The sequence below is a fragment of the Micromesistius poutassou genome (assembly GCF_964030765.1).
Source record: "Micromesistius poutassou genome assembly, chromosome: 20".
In the NCBI taxonomy this organism is placed as follows: Eukaryota; Metazoa; Chordata; class Actinopteri; order Gadiformes; family Gadidae; genus Micromesistius; species Micromesistius poutassou.
The window spans coordinates 9,744,341-9,768,521 of NC_140290.1; the positions used below are offsets into that span (position 1 = coordinate 9,744,341).

The 24,181-nt window shown below is 50.6% G+C and overlaps 1 protein-coding gene across 1 annotated transcript; it reads right to left on the reverse strand.

Annotated features, from left to right (window-relative positions):
- Positions 1-97: 97 nt before the first annotated feature.
- kiaa0319l (KIAA0319-like) lies at positions 98-23,873 on the reverse strand. Its single transcript, XM_084484772.1, has 24 exons — positions 23,754-23,873; positions 21,218-21,379; positions 20,792-20,884; positions 19,180-19,448; positions 18,424-18,492; positions 17,759-18,026; positions 17,495-17,605; positions 16,993-17,090; positions 16,320-16,407; positions 15,629-15,721; positions 14,249-14,381; positions 13,825-13,930; positions 13,119-13,241; positions 11,989-12,112; positions 10,158-10,290; positions 9,421-9,569; positions 8,790-8,941; positions 8,175-8,313; positions 7,150-7,309; positions 6,585-6,727; positions 5,773-5,895; positions 5,142-5,232; positions 4,653-4,744; positions 98-3,482 (listed from the first exon to the last, which is right to left on the reverse strand). Exons 3-24 carry the CDS (start codon positions 20,862-20,864, stop codon positions 3,283-3,285), a joined length of 2,937 nt encoding a protein of 978 aa, XP_084340898.1. The 5' UTR covers positions 20,865-20,884; positions 21,218-21,379; positions 23,754-23,873; the 3' UTR covers positions 98-3,282.
- Between the last annotated feature and the right edge of the window lie 308 nt (positions 23,874-24,181).

Sequence of the window (24,181 nt, forward strand, 5' to 3'; positions counted from 1 at the left end):
AACGGCTAGTGCCAATGAGTCTGCACGGCCTTGCATCTGAAGGAAATAATCATGATTTGAATGGACAATCTGGTAATTTGAATGGATAACCCCTTGATTTGAGAACAGGTTACAATGAGGACTGTACGTCATCAATAATCCATTTGATCGTGACGACCTTGAAAGAAGCAGAACACCTTAGACAAAAAAAAGCTTTATTTTCTAAATTTGTTTTGCAAATGCAAACATGTGGTTTAACATGCTCTTCTTGCAGCAGGTCGTGCAAACCTACTGTATTCGTGTAAATTGCTTAGCAACGTATTTGGAAGCCCAAACAGCCATGGGATAGCTGAGGTCCCTTTTGGAGCAAAGATGAAAAACTACAACATGGCTGCCTCACGCCGGTAAACTACAGCAGCAGCACAATTAACGACAGAGGTGTGCGAGTTGAAAAGTATTTCACTTTAATGTACAGATTATCCGGTTGCATTAGCTCTCTTAACACACGTGAGGGGTAAGGGTAGCCTTCCATAAAATCTCATCTAAAAAAACAAAACATCACATTCAGTTGATTGCAGTCTCCCTTCAGTTTGTAGATATCCTTCATATTTTTAGCTTTGGAGGGATGGTTCAGTTTTAACCCATGCTTCCTAATTACTTAATGACCCATATCATTCCTTACACGGATGGGTTAATCAAACCCTTTAGTCATTTAGAACTAGTTTTAAGTAAATATATTAAACTTAATTTTGCAGTGTTTCATACATCATCAATTAAAACTGAAATCCCTCCCGATGCTGGACAGTCGGCCTTCTGGTAACGAGCATGTCTAATGACGTGTGTATACATGAGGTGTTCGATCCCTAGTTCAAAGACACCTCAACATTCATCCAGATGTTTTTCCCTCCGCTCCGAGCCATACTGTAGGGCCGTAAAACAGGATAAAACTACTAATAGTGCAACATTAGCGACACACATATCAGACATGAGATGAAATCTGTAGCAAGGAACAGGTGTTTCCTAATAAAGATAAAAACAACAATTGCTTATTGTAAACGGTATACAACAGAACTAAGGTGTGAACCTTTCCAACAATCAACGCAGATGAACATCACATGACTCTTGCGAACCCAGCTTCACAGTCTTTGTGTCCGGTTTTCTTTATACTAGAGGTTAGCAGAGTAGTGGTATATTAAAGAAAGGGGTTCACCTAGCTAAAGTCCAGGGGCACCTCGTCTTCGGCTGCCATGTAAGGTCCCTTCTAATAGTGTGCGATATAAATAAATGAACTGACGCCAGACTACATGGAAGAAGAGCAGCAGCTTCGACACAAGACCCCCCTCCCCCCTCCTCTTCTCCATTCACACTTAAATTCACATCATCCTGAATCGGATAGACAGTTTTACTGTGTTTCACACTGCTGTAGTCTCACCCCAGCTAACGCAGAGGTTAGATTAGCCTAATCACACTTGTCACTCGTAGTCCGACTAGTCGTCTTGACTAGTCCTCTTGACAAGTCATCCGACTAGATGTCTTGACAAGTTGTCTTGACAAGTTGTCTTGACTAGTCATCCGACTATACATCTTGACTAGACGTCTGACTAGTAGACTTGACCAGTTAGTCTGACCAGTCATCTGACTGGTTAGTCTGACTAGTCCGTCTTTACAAAAACATGGGCTCTACAGACGAGTGGTGAGGCATGGGCTGGGTTACCGCGGGGCTGATCAGCAGCCTGTAACAGGGTAGATATGGTCGATCTCCCATCTACTGACTCCCGACACTTCAGTAGTTTGACGAAGGGGCCGCTGGACTCCGGCTGAGTGTATCTTGTGATCTGGTCAAGTGTGCCTATATGCATAAATATATATGTGTAGCTTTTTCACGAGACTTGAGACCTTGACCAGTCATAGTTGATATTGACTCCATGACACAGGAGAACACGGAAGTAACAGATCGATACAGCCGTCGCTTGGCAACCGAAGACAAAGTGCATGGGCGGGAATGACTACAGCGGAACAGAAATAAACAGAAAAATACTATGCAAATCTCAACGTTAAAACAAAACCAAAGATAAAACAAAACAGTGGTCTTCTCCTCCAGCTTCATCGGGGTCTGGGGGAATGTGAGGAGACAAAGCCTCATTCGTCGCGCCCCCCCCGGCCCCCCTTCAGCAGGGCCGCAGTGAGGGGCCATGAGGGTCTGCGGTGTGTGGGCTCAACTCTGGCAGTCCAGTGATTAAAATCAACCAACAAACAAGAGGAAAAACTACAATTCCCATAATGCTTTGTGATTGACAACGGCTCATCCGCTGATGATGATGAGTGAGACGTGATGACGTCATGTGACACAGTGGTTTTCGAGTTAAAATCTTTCCTATAGCACGGCCGGCTACCATAACACTGTTGGGCCGACGCACTCAGGACCCCATGCAGTCTGTCGTGTTCTCTATCAAAGTGTACCGAAAAAACACTAAACACTCGGTCGCACTACATGCACATTCATACAGTTTGGCGTTGATTTGTGTGTATCGAGGTGATGTTTTGTAGCTCCCATTTTGGTTGTTTTTTCGTAGGTTGCATTTTGTTTTAATCACATTTTCTTTCACTTGAGAAATAGCCAACACCGGTGGTTGGTGGATTCATCTTGGCAGTGTTTGGCAGCATCGGTCTGACCTGGGACCGGTGAGCGTGCACGTGAAGCCTCCTCGAGAGTGTGGGTGTGAGCGTGCACGTGAAGTCCCGAGAGTGCAGTTGTGAGCGTGCACGTGACTCTTCAAGAGTGCGGGAGTGAGCACGTCAAGTAGGCCTCTCCTCCGCTCTCCCCCAAAGTATTTTTTCCAAAGAGCTCTGTTTCCCACTCTTTTTCTCCTGGGAGGAGAGGTGTCACTACATTCTCCGTGTCCTAAGGATCTCTACGTTAGTAATAATCGTTAATAAAGTCTTGGTCGGGGATTATCCCTGATCAGATCCGGTGTGTTCCTCAGCACTGGCTCAGTGGCGCGAGGTGAAAGCTTGGACACTAGGGGGCGCTCTGTCGACACAGTGGGAGGCGAGGAGGCTCAACATAGATCCAGCATGTTGCCGGTCCTCCCCCCCCTCTCTCTCTCTCTCTCTCGCTCTATTCCCTCAATAAATACAGTCTCCACGTGAGCGAGAGAGAGGAGGTCTGTGTGTAGAAAACGAGAGAGAGAGGGAGAGGGAGAGGGGGGGAGACAAGGATTGGAAGGCTGAGAGCTGGAAGAACATGCTTTTGAAGAGAGAGCTGCGGGCGTTCACGCTCTCACGTGCGCACTCCCCGGCCTGCTATAGCAGCTCGTCTCTCTGTGGCTTCTTGCCCCGGGCGGGCCCCTGGCCGTTCCGCAGGGTCCCGTTCTGGGGCCTCAGCAGGTGGCCCCGCTCCCGGTCGGTCCAGGCCACGCCCCCCTGGCCGTCGTCACTGTCCAGGTCCGAGTCGGAGCGCATCAGGGCGGAGGAGGAAGGGGGCGGCACCGCCTTCAGACGACCTGGGCGAGCGCCAAGAAGGTCAGAGGTCAGAGGTCAAAGGTCACAGAGTTCACAGAGTACAGGCGGCTCAGACGATGGTGACGCTTTGAATATGAGCTTGTTGGTTTACGTGCACGCCTTAGTGTGATTAAGGCTGGATGATCTGCTTAAAGGGCCCCTTTTTTGAGTGTGAGTGTGATCAGCCATTACTAGCCCTTTCATAATCTGTGACCTATTGACCTCACAAGTGGGAGTGTCCGCCTAGATGTGTACCACTCCCTGAAAGGCTAGGTAGGCTTACCAACCGATAGGCCTACCGGTTGGTACGGTCCGCCGGGTAGACTGATCTATACAGCGTAGATCTAGGTGGACACTCCCACCTGTGAGGTCACAGAGTGGGGCAGGTTTCGAGGCGGCTTGTAATGGCCCCAACGGATAACGCTAACCTCATCAGAGTAGAACATCGTAGGTCTATTATGTGTGAACTCAGAACACGCCCTTGCTAATGTATCCGGTGAGTCAGCCGTTTCTGGGTCCAAATGGACATGATAAACTGAGGTGTGACGGTTCATAACGATCACCATAACCCGATATTATTGGTTTATTAGTGTGTAAATGTACTGATTGGACATGTCACATGGGGCTCAAATAGACTCCTGAAACCACTCTCCAGAATGAACTGAAAAAATGATCTATCCTAATGAATGAGAACTATAACATGTCTTTCTATGTGTAACCTTGTATAACATGGTTGGACGTTTGGTGGCCGTTTGTTTAACCCTGGAGTAAACACATGACGGTGGGCGTTTGTTTAACCCTGGATTAGACACATGACGGTGGGCGTTTGTTTAACCCTGGATTAGACACATGACGGTGGGCGTTTGTTTAACCCTGGATTAGACACATGACGGTGGGCGTTTGTTTAACCCTGGATTAGACACATGACGGTGGGCGTTTGTTTAACCCTGGATTAGACACATGACGGTGGGCGTTTGTTTAACCCTGGATTAGACACATGACGGTGGGCGTTTGTTTAACCCTGGATTAGACACATGACGGTGGGCGTTTGTTTAACCCTGGATTAGACACATGACGGTGGGCGTTTGTTTAACCCTGGATTAGACACATGACGGTGGGCGTTTGTTTAACCCTGGATTAGACACATGACGGTGGGCGTTTGTTGAACTCACATGCTCGCCCGGGCTGCAGCTCCAGACCGTCTCGCTCCTCCGCCTCCAGCATCTTGTAGCGACTCTTGCTCCTGCGGACTCTGCTCCTGCGCCTTTGAGCAAAATCACAAAGCGTGAGGCCACGCCGTTCATATCCTATCGTTGTTTAAAATGCAGTGTGGTGAGAGCTGGAGTTTGTACATGGATGGGATTTTTTTGGAATTGGTGACCTCAGAAGTCCAGAGGGAGCCATTTAATTGGCTTGTTCAGGGAAGGGTTTACCCATGTATCAATGTAAACTTAAAAATGGGTTTCATCATATATCAAACTATAGTCATTAGAATTCTATCCAAATGATGCACGATTAAAGGTCACCTATATACTAAACCACTGTAATATATATATATATATATATATATATTAAATGGACAGATTCAGAACACATTAAAAGGTATATTATATCGTAGTATTATAAAGTAGCGATCAAAGTATTTCTACTATGACGCTCACCTGCGGCAGCAGCACACCATGCCCCATGTGATGGTTGCTATGGCAACCACGATCATGAAGGACGCTATGGTGACGTAGAGCACGCTCCACTCTGAGGAGTAGAACACATGTCCATTAGGGGGAACACAGTACTAGTACACACAGTGTACGGTATGTTTTATCAAAATATGTGCTCGGACCCGTAACTATGTGAGTCATAATTCATATTAAACTACAAAGTTGGATGACATTTTGTGGGCGTATTTTCTGTATGTATATAGAAATGGGGTGTCTGTTTCGTAGTACTTCCTGGTTGTAGAGAAAGTGTGGACAGGTTACTCTATGGTTTCAACCAATGGGATCTCTATGGGCGTGGCCTACATGGTGACAGGGACTATGTAAATGTTTGAAGTGGGCGGGGTTAGGGTTAGACTGCCAAGACTATTGTCCCACTATTGTTAAAACCAAACTGTTGAAAAGAAGCCATATATTATCTTAATACATTTGAATGTCACTCACGGATACGAGGAACTAATAAATAAATACTATAATATATTATAATACTATACTCTCTCTCTCTCTCATTGAAAAACGTTTGAAAACCTAAATCATAACCTAAACCATCAGCCCATGTGACATCACACCCACTCACCACAGTTGCTCTCTCCATCCCCCAGCTGGGTGCGCACAAAGTTCTCCATCCAGAAGGGCTGACACACACAGCTCCTTGTGAAGGCATCGCATCCTCCATGACCAGAGCAGTTCAGCTGGCAGACTGAGAGAGGGAGGGAGAGGGAGAGGGAGAGGGAGAGAGACAGAGAGACAGAGAGAGAGAGAGAGAGACACACAGCGAGAAAGACAGAGAGAGACAGAGAGAGAGAGCGACAGAAAAGGGTGAACAAAAGGTACAATGCAAATTCTATGCATACGTTTTTAATATTTACTTTAACCATCTCTTTGTTTAGCAGGATATGCATACACGTGAATACGCAATGTTTAGTTACAGAAGCAGGTTAAGTCACATGTCATTAAGGGGAATGCTGAGGGGTCACGACATTTTGCCCTTGGTGGCCCAGTATCGAGGATGGAATCAAACCAAGAACCTTTCGGCTGGGAGTCGAACACCCTTGCCGAGCTACACATTATCCTGCCAACCTAGGAATACGGCCGGTGTTGTGGCTTAGGGTTATGAGTTAGTTTAGAGACGAGGTTAGGCCTGTTGCTCCTACTCCGAGTCAGGCGTTCTACCTTGGGATGAGGCATTAAGGCTGATACTATTGCACAGATTAGCGGTATCTATCGATCTTTTACCACAATCAACAGACGAGGAATGCGGTCATCCCTTATCATGAGAACCTCAGCTCTGTCACCCGACCCAACAGGCTCCAGGAGGCCCGTGTGAAGCCGGGGGGCTGGGTTAGAAATGACAGCCCAAGCAGGTGCAACGGTGGACGGGTCACTCACTGACGGTGTCCACCCGGTGGGCCTTGAAGATGAGGAACTCGGTCTTCTGCTTGCGCAGCTTGTTGCGCAGCCCGGTGGCCACGCTGTGTCCGGACAGCGGGGGGCGCCCTGGGCCCCCGGAGACCAGGAACACCAGGCGGGTGCTGAACGGGGAGGGGGGGGGAGACACATGTTCGGTCGTCACGGATACGCAAGAGACTAGGAGTTCTGAGTGGGTTTGTTATATTATTAACATATTAACAAGTAATTGAGGTTATGTCCGTATAACGAAGTGTAGTAGAAAAATTAGAAGCATTTTATTTATCAGACACAAGGTCATCGTGGCATACAATGAAACGACACAGCTAAAATAACACACACACACAAATAAATGACAAATACTCCAAATGTAATCCTTGTACCCCTAACTCGGAGAAAATCACACCAACAACCCCCTACGAGGTCACACAGTCAGTCAGCAGTGAGCAGTGCCTTGCTCAAAGGACAACTCCCAACCACCGGGAACCGAACCACCAACCCTCCCTCCCCCCCTCCCTCCCTCCCTCCCTCCCTCCCTCCCACCCACCTGCGCTCGTTGAAGGCGCCGACGTCGCGCACGATGATGTCACTGTCGAGCACGCCCAGCAGGACGCCCACCTGGCGGAGCAACATGTCCCGCTGCCGCTGCGTCACCTGGGAGACGGACACCTCCAGCACCAGCTCCACCTCCTCACGCTCCCACACGTCTGGACCGGAGGGGGGGGGAGGGAGGGAGAGGGAGAGGGAGAGAGAGGGAGAGGGAGAGAGAGAGAGCGACAGAGAGGGAGAGGGAGAGGGAGAGAGAGCGAGAGAGGGATGAGAAGGTGGACGAGAGAAAAACAGGAGCAAAACAATGTATGGTGAGAGGGACGGAGAGGGAGAAGAGACAGACAGAGAGAGAGAGAGAGACAGAGAGAGAGAGAGAGAGAGATAAGAAAAGGAAGGAGGGGGAGAAAAAGAGGACGTAGGTGTAGGAGAGAGCAAGAAGGAGAGAGCAAGAGAGAGCGAGAGGAAGAGAGTGAAATAATGAATGGAGAGTGAGAGAGAACATAAGGAGAAAGATTTGAAGGTGAGGGACGTAGAGAACACACATAGACATGATAACGTATGGAATAAGATAGTGTAGGGGGAGAGAGACGTATGGAGAGAGAGAAAGTATGAGCGAGAGAGAATGATAGAGGGAGAGAGAGAGAGAATGGGAGAAATCATAAGGAGAGAGAGAGACCAAGAGAATGAGGGAGAGAGAGCGAGGTAATGAGAGTATAACCGGAGAGCGAAACGATAAATACAGTCCTGGAGTGACTTGTTTGGAGTGACTTGTTTACCTTGTGAATCCAAGGTAAACAAGGTTACCTTCAGGCCACGATAAGGAGTTTAGAGTGTTTCCTACTGTGTGTTAACCATTAGCCAGGGGTAAGTGTGGTAGAGTGTGTGAGTATGTGAGTGTGTGAGTATGTGAGTGTGTGAGCATGTGAGCATGTCAGTGTGTGAGCGTGTCAGTGTGTGTCTGACCGATAGGTTGTGAATGGGAGCTGGGGGGGGGGGGGGGGGGGGGGGTGGAGGAGGTCGTACCTGGCTTGACCTCCAGGGCCCCGCGGTCGGTGCTGGTCTGGCCCTTGCTGTCGGTCACCGTCAGGGTGAAGGTGTACTTCCCCTCCACCAGGTTGCCGAGGAACAGCACGGGCTGGTGATCCGACCCGTTCAACACGTGCTGCAGAACAGACGATCCCCTGTCACACCCTGGCGTGATGTGATGTGGTGGTTGCTGGATGTTTATTTTACTTTTGTAAAATATGTTTTCTTTGTGAGTGAGTGAGTGACAAAGAGAGCGGTAGAGAAATACTGAGAGGAGGTAGGGAAACAGAGAGACAGAGACTGAGAGAGAGGTAGGGAGACAGACAGATACGTAGAGAAAGAGACAGAGAGAGGTAGTGAGACAGAGAGAGGTAGGGAGACAGACAGATACGTAGAGAAAGAGACAGAGAGAGGTAGGGAGACAAGAGAGAGGTAGAGGGTGAGAGGTAGAGTGAGAGAGACAGGGAAGGGTAGAGTGACAGAGAGGTAGAGCGGGAGAGAGTGAGAGAGACAGACAGAGAGAGGTAGCGAGTGAGAGACAGAGAGAGAGGCAGGGAGTGAGAGAGACAGGGTGCACTGCAGAGTGAGGTAGAGTGAGGTAGCGGGCCTCACCCCGGCCGCGGGGCTGCTCTCGTCGCGGCTCCACAGGTAGCTGACCCCCCCCTTGTCGTCGGTGGAGCGCGAGCCGTCCAGCGCGGCCGTGCGGACCGGCAGCACCACCGGGGGGCAGGGCAGGACGTGGGCCACCGGGGGCAGGTCCTGCTCTGATTGGTCAACGACAGGGGGGGAGGGGGGGAGGGGAGGAGGAGGGTACAGGAGGGGCAGGAACGTCAGTGTGAACGCCACTAGACCCAGCAGAGACACAGAGCATCAAACTGTAACCACTAGTGGAGGGTTACATAAGATAAAGTGAGACAGAAAAACTGGATTTTTTTTAATTTAAAAGGACACCAATTTAAAATAAGAATATAGAATAATATATAATTATAATAATAATCCTCCATCATCGCCAACTATTGTGCTGGAGGAAGCTGAGAGAAGACGGCAGGCCTCCAACCGTCAACCCTAAAGCTTTCTATAGCATTATATATAACAGATGATTTGCATACACAAACACACACACACACACCAACATTTACCCCCCCCCCCCACACACACACCTACAAGAGCAAACATGGGTGCACATATTCAACAAAACATTTTTACAGACACCCACACAAGACACCCCCCCACCCAAACACACCTTCTCGGACGATGACGGACACGGTGTCGCTGCTCTGCAGGTCCCGGTCGTCCGTCACCGTCAGGGTGAACTTGTACGTGCCCACCTGGAGGCCCGTCACCGTGGCGACGGCCCCCTCCGCGTTCTCTATCTTCACCCCGTCTGGACCACTGAGGAAGAGGAGGATGAGGAGGGAGAGGAAGACCATGGTTTGAAACGAGCATAAGGGATGAACTTTAACATTTAATTGCATGATATATATACACACACACAAACACACTTCACAAAAAATCTATAAATAACCCTGTAGTGAATGTCACATGCATGATTCTCACATAATTCACCCGTGATGTTAAGTGTTGTTCTACACACTGTGTTGCTTATCATTTACTGTCCAGGGGACCGCTGCCCCTTTAAAGGTCTCATGACATATGAGCCTGACGCAGGGTTTGTTATGTTACTGTGCGTGTTGATCTCCTGGTGAGTCAAGCATTCGTGGCTCAACGTGCGAAATTGTCTCTCATACTAACGCAATTTCCACAACCCAATATTTAATGATTCCAAGTTAATCCAATTTGTATACACTTCCGGTCGTTAGGAGCAGGTGTGGGGGGGGGGGGGGGGGGCATCTGGCTCAAGGATGGTAGACTGAGGACACACACACACACACACACACACACACAGACACACACACACACACACACACACACACACACACACACACACACACACACACACACACACACACACACACACACCTGCTCTGCTTCCAGTGGAAGGTGGTGATCTTCTGGTCGTCGGAGCTCTTGCTGCCGTCCAGGATGGTGCGGTCCACGGGCAGCGTCAGCTCCTTCTCCGGGCCCGCCGCCGCCACCGGGGCCTTGTTGTTCTCTGGACGGACAGCAGGGGGTGACAGTGAGACCCTGATTCAGCAGAAACTTCAATCCGAAGAGATTACAGGGAGTTAAAGCACATGTCGTTAAGCAGCAGGCAGGAGGGGTCTCTGTGTCTGTGTGTGTGCGTGCGTGCGTGCGTGCGTGCGTGCGTGCGTGCTGGATGGCTGGACACCTGGCCCAGAGTCAGGCGGATCACACTCTGGGGCTGGGTGAGCCCCACTGGGTGACTGACACACACACACACACACACACACACACACACACACACACACACACACACACACACACACACACACACACACACACACACACACACACACACACACACACACACACACACACACACACACACACACACACACACTCTAAGGGACCTCGAACAAGTCAGTATTCAACCTTTAGAATAAACCGGTTCTCCACAACATCTGTACGTCCCCTGGTTCCCCTTAGCTCATAGTCTAATTCGGTCAATATTGATACAATGTTGTTTACCCCTCTGCAAGTCTGCCTTAAGGGGACCGGTTGACCTACTTTATTTTTAACCATGAGTCACCGGTCTAAAAGTGAGATCCAGAAAGTCAGGATTAACCATAGAGTTCACCCTGAAGGCCTTTCTGGAACCCTTCATGTGGCAGCACAGGTATGCAAACAAGGTTAAATAAACACTTGGATACATTGAGGGCGGAGATACACATCATATACAGTATACACACACAGTGTATATACATACAAGCAGTGGGGCAACTAGATAAGGGGAGGGTAAGGCGGTTAGCGACCTAGTGACCTCCTGGGTCCCGGGTTGGAACCCCAGCGGGGGGTGGTGAAGGGCGAGTGAAGGGTGTCAAATACAGTGATCACATTTCATTGGATCGTACCCGTGCAAGGATAAATGTAGAATCTAGTTGTAGGAGTCCAACAGGTCCAACAGGAAGCTTGTTTAAGCCTCCTCTGTGGTGTAACCACGGCAACCGCAGAAGAGAACACGCGGAAGCGCGCTTGGGGGGGGGGGGGGGAGGGGGGTGGAGCCCGCCAGAGGCTCACTAAAAGACGCTTATCTGCCAAACAGCCGGGGGTAAACAGCGAACGTTGTATAGCTACGGGGTGTGAACAACACACCTGTGAACGCACAACCCCGCGGGCCATGTTCCCGCCGCAGCGCAACTCACACCGGTTGGTTTTGCACCTGCTCCTCGTCAGACCGGAGGCTCACACCGGTGTTCACCAGACGTACATAATGCGCCGTTAGCATGTAGCGCAGGAGGGGGGTAGTGATTTAAATAGGAGGGTTGAGGCCTAGCGGGGCTTAGCGTTTGTCTTAAACGTCGACCCCACCACTAGTCCCTTGTTGCGGTCTTTCGGTTGGTGTCTTGTTGTTTACTCGGCTGCGTGCGCGTTTCACTGCTTCCTGACACCTGTCATATTGTGGTGATTGTGGAGTCATTAACTTGGTAGAAACTTCGGGCCATTTCTTGCCACTGTCTCATGTTGAAATGCTTTTTGTTTTAGTTTCATTCTACACTATTTGGGTGGGTTCCATTATGGTGGAATTGGTTCTATTCCTTTTGGTCCATTCTATGCAGACCCATGTTCTGTTCTATATAGGTTCCATTCCAGCCAGGTTTGGTTCAATATGGGTTCTATTCTATGTAGGCCCAGGTTGGGTTCTGTTCTGTGCACTGGTTGTCCTGGTTACCTGGCTGAACGATGACGGTGACCAGGGAGACGTCCTGCTGCCCGGAGGAGTCGGACACCTTCAGCTTGAAGGTGTAGTCTCCCTCCTGCATGGCGGACAGCTGCAGGGTGGCCGTGCGGACCCCCTGGACACAGAGAGAACCGTCAGCCTCGGGATTCAGTCAAAGCTCAAAGGTCAACATTCGATTATAATATAATGAAAGAAAGAGGAAAAACAAGGACATTTTATTTTTCCATCCGGGATTAAATGACTGAATCTCAAACATAAGAAACTGATTTTATGTTTATTATGATTTTGTATTTACATACTAAATCTGTGGTTACGTTGACTTCCTCCCTGTCGTTATATTAGTTTACTCAAGCTCTTTACATTAATTTTACTGCTCTAATAAACCTTCATGCATTCAGTACATATTCCTGTCTGACCTACCTATCCTCCACCTCGCTCTGAGGACTGACCTCCACCACCTCCACCCCCTCCACCTCGCTCTGAGGACTGACCTCCACCCCCTCCACCTCGCTCTGAGGACTGTACTCCACCACCCCCTCCACCTCGCTCTGAGGACTGACCTCCACCCCCTCCACCTCGCTTTGAGGACTGACCTCCACCCCCTCCACCTCGCTCTGAGGACTGACCTCCACCCCCTCCACCTCGCTCTGAGGACTGACCTCCACCCCCTCCACCTCGCTCTGAGGACTGACCTCCACCCCCTCCACCTCGCTCTGAGGACTGACCTCCACCCCCTCCACCTCGCTCTGAGGACTGACCTCCACCCCCTCCACCTCGCTCTGAGGACTGACCTCCACCCCCTCCATCTCGCTCTGAGGACTGACCTCCACCCCCTCCACCTCGCTCTGAGGACTGACCTCCACCCCCTCCACCTCGCTCTGAGGACTGACCTCCACCCCCTCCACCTCGCTCTGAGGACTGACCTCCACCCCCTCCACCTCGCTCTGAGGACTGACCTCCACCCCCTCCACCTCGCTCTGAGGACTGACCTCCACCCCCTCCACCTCGCTCTGAGGACTGACCTCCACCCCCTCCACCTCGCTCTGAGGACTGACCTCCACCCCCTCCACCTCGCTCTGAGGACTGACCTCCACCCCCTCCACCTCGCTCTGAGGACTGACCTGCATCTCCACCACCTTGGCCTTGCTCAGCGGACTGAGGGACCACTCGTAGTTCAGGGGCTCGTGGTCGTCCGTGCTCTCGTTGCCGTACAGGGTGATGGAGTTACGGGGCAGCGTGATCACCTGCAGACACCGCCCCCACAACACACACAGTTTAGTTAATCCTGCTGTCCACCACAACACAGATTAGTTAATCCTGCTGTCCACGACAACACAGTTTAGTTAATCCTGCTGTCCACCACAACACAGTTTAGTTAATCCTGCTGTCCACCACAACCAACACACACACACACACACACACGTTCAGTTAATCCTGCAGTCAACCACAGCACACACACACACACACCTCTGATTCTGAATCAGTTGGTAAATTTGCATTTATGTCTCAATTTTATGGGAAGCAAGCTCAGACTGCCAAGGGTACACTACGGGTTAGAGTCTGTGGAACTTGGGGATCGAACAGAGTATGTTCTAGCCAGGAGACGCCCTAGTTACTACTCAGCTATCCTGCCCCCAACACGGACATCAACAGTTAATTTAGCATGATGAAGTAAGTTGAAATATCTTGAAATATGGACCTTTTGTCGGCCTGTGTTTCCAGCATGGCCTTGAATCATTCATTTCATATCATGCGTGTGTGTGCTCTCTTGGAGGCAGTCCCTCCTTCCCACAGCAGAAGAAAGGTTCCGGTGTGAACAGTCCCTACCTGGTTGGGCCCTGCGTTGGCCACTGGTTTGTAGTCCGTGGCCTTGTTCACCAGCAGGGTGGCCTGCGTGGAGTTCTGAACGTTGTCTGAGTCCGTCACCGTCAAGCTGTGGATGTTGAGGAGAGAGTTCACCTGCTGATGTTAGACAGAATACTACTGCAGGACCACATGGACCGCTCACATCCTGACCCGCTTGATTCACGCTAGACTCGGCAGACTGCAGAGCAAGACAGGAAGGTGTGGGAGAGAGACATGCAGCCAAGGACCAAGGGCAGGAATCGAACCCCGGTCGCTGCGGTAAGGACTCGGCCCTTAATGGTACGCGCTCTACCCGGTGAAGCCCGGGGCGGCCCGGTATGATTTATGGTTGATGCTGTAAATTGAATGCGAGAAACGCATGGGTCACAGACAGGGCCATCCTCACATGAAGGTGTAGCTCCCGGGCACCAGTCGGCTGAGGGTGAGGATGGGCGTGTCGGCGGACACCTTCTCGTCCCTCAGGGGGCCTTTGACCTCCTCCCAGTGCCACGCCACCAACCTGTCGTCATCAGAGCTCTCTGAGAGGGAGGGAGGGAGGAAGGGAGAGAGAGGGAGAGAGAGAAATAATGTATGGAGAGTGAGAGAGAACATATGGAGAGAGATTAGAAGGTGAAGGACGTAGAGAACACACATAAACATGATAACGTGTGGAACGAGATAGTGCAGGGAGAGAGAGAGAATGTATGGAGAGAGAGCAAGATAGAGGGAGAGAGAGAGAGTGGGAGAAAACATAAGGAGAGAGAGACCAAGAGAATGAGGGAGAGAGGGAGGTAAGGAAGGTAACGAGAAAGGGTAACCAGAGAGAGAAGCACAGAGAGAGAGAGAGAAAGTGAGATAACGTGAGCAGAGAGAGAGACAGAGAAAGTGAGATAACGTGAGCAGAGAGAGAGAGAGAGAGAGAGAGAGAGAGAGAGAGAGAGAGAGAGAGAGAGAGAGAGAGAGAGAGAGAGAGAGAGAGAGAGAGAGAGAGAGCCGAATGAACTACTACACAATCCTTTGTATTTCTGCTAGGGCTGGGCGATTAATCAAATTTTGATCGCGATTTCGATTTCAGAGTGAAACGATCACCAAACTAATATAATCGAGTTGAAATGATTAAAAAATATTTAGAAAACGGGGGGCCTAAATCAAGCGATCTGATTGGTTCCCAACCGTTGTATATTGAGCGGGAATATATTGAGTGAAGGGGGTCGCCGCCCCTCCGCTGCGCGTCGGGATGGACAACGCCCCTTAACTGTGGTATAATGAGCGTATACCACAGCCTGTCGTGATCTATTGCTTAAATATATATATTTTTTAATAGAAATTGCAGAACAGCTGGATTCATATCTGGACTTTATTTTCTATTTGACCATTCTGTGTATATTTTTAAGGGGAAATTTTTGGAGTGTTTTTTTTGGAGAGAAATTATGAATAAATGCATCATGTTTTCAAACTCAAAAATAATCGTTTGAATAATCGAGATTTCAATATTGACCAAAATAATCGTGATTATGATTTTTTCCATAATCGAGCAGCCCTAATTTCTGCTCATGTTTGCATTTCTGCTTGGTTATTTCTTTCGTTCTTTATGTTCATACTCAACCAAAAGCATGTCGATGAGGTGCCTCCCATTCAAGTTAAAACACATCAGCAGAAGGAGAACATTGAGGTTAAAGAGGAACCACTCATGCTGGCTGAGGTCGCTGAAACGAGATGTGTCTTTGTCCCTGGGGCGTGGGGGGCAGCTACTGGGGGTCTCTGTGTAGGGGCGTGTCAGACTCACGGCTGCCGTCGATCACCGTGGAGCTGGTCGGCAAGGTGATCTCCTGGAAGGTGGGGGAAACCACGGCGACGGGAGGCTTGTTGACGCGTGGCTCTGTGGGGTGGGTGAACATGAAGGATTATGTTCAACGTCCGTTCTATGTCCTCCGGCGCACGTCCCGGCACACCAGAGCAAACGAGGACGCACGCTACGGGATTCATGTCAAGCACTGAGCACACACACGGGCGGGGCGCGCTCCCAGGATGTGTTGGCATTCGTCCAGAGTTTGAATGAATGTAAACACGTCGTTAACAGGAAGGTAAGCCATCTGACATCTCGTGTTCAGGGATCGCTTCAGGCAAGGCGGTGGATATTTGGGGGATCGAACCCAGACCCTTTTTCAGCAGGAAGTCAAGCATCATACCCACTAGACCAGTGTTTCTCAACTGGTGGGTCGCGACCCAAAAGTGAGTGTTTTCCAAAAAAAATAAAAATTCTACTGCTTCTTTTTTCCTTTACTTCTACAATTTTTTGTAATGCTAGAGTAATGTGCTTTGAATGCAGGGATGAAAACAATAGTTATGTAGTTATAAATAGTTAATAATAATAATGTATGTGGTGGGTGTGTTCAGATGGACCAGGCCCCTCTATGGGGGGGGGGGTGTGTGGGGGTGTGGTGGGTGTGTTTGCGTTGACAGGTGACTGAGCTCACCTGGTTTGACCGTGACGTTGACGTATCCCTCACCGTGGGCACCGTCTCCGTCAACGATCACCTCAAACTCATACAGACCGGCCGTCAGCTGGGGAGGAGATAGAGGGAGATAGAGAGACAGAGGGAGAGAGAGACACACAGGAGGGGGGAGAGAGGGAGACAGAGGGAGGGAGAGACACACAGGGGGTTTGGGGGTGTGGTGTGTGAGGGAGAGAGGGGGAGAGGGGGGGACAGGAGGGGGGAGAGCGGGAGACAGAGGGAGAGAGAGAGACACAGGAGGGGGAGAGAGGGAGACAGAGGGAGAGAGAGAGACACAGGAGGGGAGAGAGGGAGACAGAGAGACACCGACAGAGAGAGAGGGAGAGCGAGAGAAAGGGGGAGAGGCCGAAAGACAGAGAAGAGAAACGGCAAGAGAGAGGGAGATAAAGAGCGAGAGCAAGAGAGAGAAAGAAACAGAAAGATAGGGGGAAGAGACAGACAGAGGGAGTGAGAGGCAGAGAGAGAGGGAGACAGGGCAAGGAAAAGACGAAGAGAGTGAGACCGACATTCTGAAAACATTTAGAATCTAATAACCCTCCCAGAACGCTGAGCTGCCGTGACCACAGCTCAGCCCCCAGTGTGTGGGTCAGAGGGAGACTGAGTGGTGTGTGGTAGGCTGTGTGTTGCGTCTCACCCTGCTCAGTTTCAGTGTCTTGTTGTACTTCCCCTCCATCTCTCCGCTTGAGTCCTTGGGGTGAGTGATGAGATGCCAGTCAAACGAATACTTGGACCCTGGAAAACAAGCAGCGTATCAACACCAATCACAGGAGCCTACAGAGACAGTGTATGAATGTGCATTAATATGTATTAGACATACGTTACACTCGCATGCACACACACCGCTCTTCAGAAGAATCTTGGTATACTGTATGTCCTTTTAACCAAAGCATTTATGCTCCATCAGTTGACTTACACTGGAGTTGGAGTAATTTAGCATTCATTTAGTTTAGTGACATTAATATCATGGGATGAGGAGAATTCACTACGCTTACAAAACAATATTTTTTGGTGTGTACATATGTGTGTGTGTGTGCGTGCGTGCCGATGTCGGTATGTGTGTGTGTGTGTGTGTCAGTATGTGTGTGCGTGCATGCCGGTGTGCGTGTGCGTGTGTATGTGTGTGCGTCTTTCTTTACCTGTCTTGGCGGCCGGGACCACGAAGGCGTTGAGCTCCACCTCGTTGTTGGGAAGGATGACCTCCACGCTCTGCCCCGCCGACACCGCCAGCTCCCTCACTGCCATGGCAACTGCAGCGTCGCCACGGAGAGCGCACAGGACAGGACAGGACAGGACAGGACATGGGGGAGGTGGTTAACGGCGATTTACAACAACCTGGAGATTGGCATGGCAACAAGCATCCACACAGTGGGCACTTTTCCGTTCCGCCGTCGCCGTCTCACCTGCCGCCGTCGGGATGGTCAGCGCCGCCGTCACCGTGGCGACGTCCTCCTCCGTGCCGTTGGAGGTTGTGGACGCTGCCGCTGCGGACGCGTCCGTCGATGCCGGCGGGTTCTGCGTGCGGACGGGCGGCGGTCCGGCTTTTACGCTCCCATTGGCCGAAGGGCCGAGGCTGCTGCTGCTGCTGCTGCTGCTGCTGCTGCTCTTGGGGGTGGTGGGGGGCAGAGCGGCGGCGGAGTGGGGCTCCGTGGCGCCCATCATGCTGCTCCGCTGCAGGGGGGGTGAACGGCGAGAGGGACGGTGACGGGAGCCGTCGGGTCTAGGATACGCTCTGGACTCGATAGCTTACACGCTAGCGTCTACTAGCATAAACTACTGTCATATCTGAGCTTGAAGGAAGGAGGTGCTGAAGGAAGGAAGGAGGGAGGGAGGGAGGGAGGGAGGGAGGATTGAAGGAAGGGAGGGAGGGAGGAAGAATGAAAGGAAGGGAGGGAGGGAGGAAGAAAGGAAGGAAGGAAGGATGGTAGGAAGGAGAGGCTACTACACACACACCTTACACTACTACGAACATGGCCTACAGTCTACAGTACAGCTGGTGTGTAGTGAGTGTGCGGCCCTGGTCCTGTGACAGCAGCACCCCCCCCCCCCGGTGACCCGGCCCTCTCACCTTGTTGACGTAGGGATGAGTGCTTTGTGCTCGCCGCTGTCTGACGGAGCGCTTCTGGATCACCGGGCCCTGGGAGCACAGGTCAGATACAGGTCAGACACGCAGGGGAGAAACCTCAGAAATATATCATTCAGATTGACATGGCCTTTTGTGGTGGCGCATTAATAGTTTGTAGCGTGGTCATAATAATCTGTGTCCGTCTCAACAGTGTAATGACTGGATTTGTCATGAAGCCAATACTTTTATCATCCTGCTGGCCAAAACAAACAGGGCTAGTTTTATAACCAACAATCAGGAAATGGCTCTTTAAAGTCAAACTCCCGATTGTTTTTCTCTGCCAAACTACCATCTACGCTGATCTGTGTGTGTTCGATTGGGCATCGCTTCTTGGGTGTGGCTTAGGGCAAGGGAAAAGTTTTATTACATTCTGTATTTTCATATTCTTGTCGGTTACTGGAACTTCCTTTAAATCTTTCTTATTGCTCCTTTAAACCTAAACTCACCCGTCATTAAAGCGGGAACTGCACAGCTATTTGTTAATATTAAATAGTTCTGCCCTTACACCCGAAGAAGTACTCCCTTACACCCGAAGATGTACTCCCTTACATCCGAAGATGTACTCCCTTACATCCAAATAAGTACTCCCTTACATCCAAAGAAGTACTCCCTTACACCCGAAGGTAGCCTGTCCTAACCCTGGCTAACCGACGACGGGGGACCCGATCCAGAGGCTCCCATGGATCCATGGAGCCCTACCTTGTCCAGCAGCTGCAGCAGGCCCAGGGACTCCTGGTGGGGCTGGGGCAGGGAGACGATGGCACAGCCCCGGGCCCTGGAGCAGCTGAGCTGGACACAGTGGCCCCCCAGGCTCCACACGGCTCCGCAGCAGGGCGCCAGGCAGCAGGACTGCCAGCAGGTGGCGCCGGCCTTCCCCCGGGCCAGGGGCCTCCAGCCCAGTCCCAGCACGCTGCTCCAGTGCATGCCCAGCACCCCGCCCGTCACCCTGCAGAGGTTAGCCGAGACTTCTGCCAGGACGCAAGGGGGAGGAGCCGGCGGGGGGGGGGGGGGGGGGTGGGGGGGGGGGGGGTGGGGGGGGGGGAGAAGGAGGGGAACGGGGGGGGAGAGGACAAGTCAATGAATGCTAATAAAACAGGAAAAGCTAAAGCAACAGTTGAAAGGGTCTGTTATCTGGGAACACATGTTGGACTGCGGCCAAAATGTGTGTCTCGTTTCAAAACAATAGAAATGTCTAATGAATAATATTATATTTGGAGGACATCTATTGACACAGCCTGGCTGAAGACACGAGCCACACCAACTGGGATCAGAACAGAATGTTCTACACCAATGTAGCATGTGCAATATTAGTTGTAAACAGACCACAGAGTTCTAAATAAACAGGCTGTAGAGTTCTAAATAAAACAGTCCATAGCGTTCTAACCAGACAATAGAATTCTCAACAGACCACTAAAGTTCTAGAGTTCTAAATAAACTGACCACAAAGAACCAGACAGAATGAAGAGCTCTAGAGTGACCTTTCACAGAGTGTAGAAAGTTCAAATCAAACCATAGAGTTGTAATCCGACCATCGAGTTCTAAACAGACCATAACGTTGTAATCTGAATGTAGCTCTGTGACTGTAGAATAGTTCTAATCCGAATGGGGGGCCAAACTAGGACAGTACCCTGATCCGCGGCCCTGCTGTCACTACGGGGCATATTATGGGATGCAGGTGAATTAATGCAACTTCGGACTTGAAGCCACACACAGAGAATGCACTGTGGGCTTTTGTCAGCAAACACACACAGGATCTTTTGTCCTACTTTAGACTGTAGCAAACTGTGAGTCCAGTGTAACACACACACACACACACACACACACACACACACACACACACACACACACACACACACACACACACACGATGGTGGACCGAGGGACAGCGCCAGAAGGAGACCGAAGGAGATGGAGGATAGCTGCCACACACACTGTTGTGTTAAGCCACCGCACCCGGAAACAAACAAACAAGGCAACCTGCAGTACCTGGAACAATCCCCATGAGATGGCAGAGAAAACCGACCCGCCCTGGGTAACCAAAGGCCTGTTCGGCGGGTACGGAGATGATCTCTGAATTGGGTTGAACCTTTATGTACACAAGCAGCCACATTGAGGTCAGTCACCTCTTTATAAAGGGTGACCTGACCTGTGTGACGATGCGCGGGTTCTTCTGACCAGCTTTGATAGTGTATTCTCATCCACAACACCTGGCATAACCGAGGAGAATATATACGCTGCAGGTAACCCCGCCCCCCTCGATATCAACAGTCTCAGGTGGGGTGGCCGGAGGCTTCCTGTTGGCTGGTCGTACCTGTGGGCGGGTGTAGGGCCCAGAGGAAGAGCAGTGATAGGACGTGGTGAGGTAGGTAGCGTGGAGGAGACATGGTCCTGGAGAGCAGAGGACCTGGTGGGAGCCATGGAGGGAGATGGAGTTAGACATCGGACCACCAGGGGAAGTCAAGTGTCAATCACAATGCAAACCCAGCTATTTAAGTATCAATACTTTAGTACTTTAGAGTTAAAAGACATAATATAAAACCATGCCTGGTTGGTAAATGTACTGAAAAACAAGGGAGGGAATTTTGAATAACCTTTAGACCACAGACGTCAGAAAACGTCCTCCAAAACAGACGTCAACATGTGACACTTGAGTGAGTCACCCTCTCCTTGTTATCATTCATCAACGATAGCACAGTGAGCTACAATACGGCTGGACTACAGTTCAGGCGGAGCTCACCTCTCCTGTGGGTCCAGAGGAGGGGGAGGGGAGTTAGGTGGGCAGGGAGGTGACGCGAGGTGAGGGGTGAAGACAGGACGATAGCGGTGGCGTTCGGAGCTGCGGCGTCAACATGGCTGCTCTCTGGTCCTCCACGACGCGGTCCACTCAGACACGACCGCTCTGCGGACAGAGGGGGAGGAGGAGGGGGGAGAGGAACCGATGAAATATGGTTAAGCCATGACTCATGGGGAAGCCAAATTTCCGCACGGCCAATTTTCTCTCCTTGACTTCCGCTCATTTCTTCTTCTGCCATTCCCTCCCCACGTCTCTCGTTTTCTCCTCCTCACTCTCCCCTTCTCCTTCCCTGCTCCTCTCCTCTCCTTCCCTGCTCCTCTCCTTCCCTGCTCCTCAGATCTCAGGCCACTCTCTCCGTAGTCTCTTTGTTTCCCTCCTCTCTGTGTATTTCATTGTCTCTCTGGCCTCCAATGTCTTCCTCCGATACCCCTTGATTTGATCATAGTCCCCGGACAACTTTTGCTTGAGTAAAGCAATATGGGAATAAAATAATAATCTGGATAGTTTATCACAAACACACGTCATAAAAACAGTTTTTAATAAAAATAGTTTATTCGGCTAAATAATAGCAGACTCTAATTGCCTCCAGCTCTCACAGTGCGCTGCAAAAATAAATATTAAAAAGATCATTTAAATGATGATAATAATTCAATTAATTCAAATTGGTATACCCAAATTTGCAACATGTGGATAAAGTCTCTCTTCTGGAACACCCTAGCCCGCGACGTTCAGACAGTACTTGTTTCTGGTCAACTGCTTTACAGTGTTTGCACAGCTCAATCAGACTGGCCACTTGTTTGTGTAACATGTTTGTGTAACATGTGGTTCCCTCGACGTAGTAGGGCTGTGGCCTCCTGTCTACATTACAGACCCATTCAGTGTGAGTGGCGTGCTACACCTCAGGTTCCCCTGGTCAGTGCCTGGTGGAGACCGACTTCACGTGCATCCTCTATAGCGGACATACAAAACTCTTTAACACAAATTACGTTATTGTGCAAAGATAAATAAGAAAAATATCTATGTTATAATGGTCGAGATATGTCTCACAGATAGTTAGACTCAGACGTTGTTATGGGTAAGAGTTCTTATCGCTCATGACGTCAGGAATAAGAGATTTCCCAATTTTCCCTCTTCCTTCCTAATCAACAGTCTACTTCCTTTTGGGAAAACAAGCCACAGCCGGGACACATGTCGTCTGTCACCCCATAGTATGAATTTGTTTTCTTCTTTTTCTCTTTCAGAAGGTCCATATTTCAAAGGGTAGCCCGACAAAAAATGAGGCATGCACCTTATTGAACCTTTTCCCCACATTACTGCGCAGCCAACGACCCACGCATAGCCCACTGTCTACAGCCGGGCCCTGGTCGCTAGGGCCCCGTCCCCACGGTCTCTAGGGCCGGCCCTCAGTCTCTAGGGCCCCGTCTCCAGGGCCGTCCTTCGGTCTCTAGAGCCCTGTCTCCCGGTCTCTAAGGTCTCTAGGGCCGTCCCACCGTTAACTACATCCGTCCATCGGTCTCTAGGGCTGTCCCCCGGTCTCTAGGGCCATCCCTCGGTCTCTAGGGCCACGTCCCTCGGTCTCTAGGGCCGTCCCCCGGTCTATAGGGCCGTCCCTCGTCTCTAGGGCCGTCCCTCGGTCTCTAGGGCCACGTCCCTCGGTCTCTAGGGCGGTCCCCCGGTCTCTAGGGCCGTCCCTCGGTCTCAACGGCTAGTGCAACTCTGCGCAGAGGGGCTCAGTCACGCGACACGGTCACCTGCCATAATGACAGCTCTGCCAGTTGGCTCCGTGGTGGACTACTGAGTAGCCAGAGATAAGGTCATAAACAAAGCAGTGTCTTACTACTGACCCGTAACTGTGCACGTTTGCTTCTTTTCTGTCTCTCTGGCGCCAACTCAAATTTCACAAAACGGGAGGGAGGGGAATTATGAAACACACACACACGCACACGTTTCTGACTGCTGCAACGTCTACTGGAAGGTCCGCCTGACTGTAATGAATAGATGCCAGTCGTCCGGTATTTTCCGGTGTCCTCATTAGCCAACCTTAAATATGCTACTATTCGGACGGAATACTAGTTTAAGGTAACGGGGTATATCTTTCAAAATGGTGGACTCATTCATTATGGAGCTTTACATGGTTCAAACCACACACATATGGTGTCTAGGGGACATGTCCAGTTGGTCCACAGATCTAGCCTCTCTCTATAATGAATAATACGCTTTCGTTTTGAATAACAAGATCACGCAATACATGGTTGGCTGGCTACTACTATACATTAAATCGTTACTTATTAACCACGTTACCCCAAACGACTGTGATGATAATCCACGGCTGCACACAGGAGATATCCCCCGTGTAATGTACATAATGTACACCATGATCACATAGGAGCACCGGGGCGCTTTTAAGCTAACAGCTGTGTGCAGATCGTCGCCCCATACCGATCTGTTAGACATAAAAAGACAAACGTAAAGCGCTTACACATGTCGAGGTGTGCAGGTATATCCTCTGGGTCCGCCGTGGGTTGTCGTTGCGTTGCTCACTGTACACTATCGAGGTCAGCTCGGTTGTTTCCTCCTCTTTGCCTTCACAGGAGCTGACGGCGCTCAGTCACACGGATGATGATGCTGCTGCGCCGTACTCTCCTCCAGCGGCCCCTAGCGGCGACCGTGAACACTGCGCCTTAGTTTGCTCTGACGACCCCTAGCGGCGACCGTGAACACCTGCAGCTTAGTTTGCTTTGATGACCCCTAGCGGCGACCGTGAACACTGCGCCTTAGTTTGCTTTGATGACCCCTAGCGGTGGCCGCGAACACTGCGCCTTAGTTTGCTTTGGCGACCCCTAGCGGCGACCATGAACACTGCAGCTTAGTTTGCTCTGGCGACCCCTAGCGGCGACCGTGAGCACT

Excerpts from the sequence above, each read along its gene's own strand:
- kiaa0319l (XM_084484772.1), bottom strand. The coding sequence starts at position 20,864 with ATGTCTCCTCCACGCTACCTACCTCACCACGTCCTATCACTGCTCTTC. Across the intron at positions 15,722-16,319 it reads CAACGTCACGGTCAAACCAG|AGCCACGCGTCAACAAGCCT; the intron begins GTGAGCTCAGTC and ends CCCACCCCACAG. Across the intron at positions 4,745-5,141 it reads ATGGTGTGCTGCTGCCGCAG|GCGCAGGAGCAGAGTCCGCA; the intron begins GTGAGCGTCATA and ends TTTTGCTCAAAG.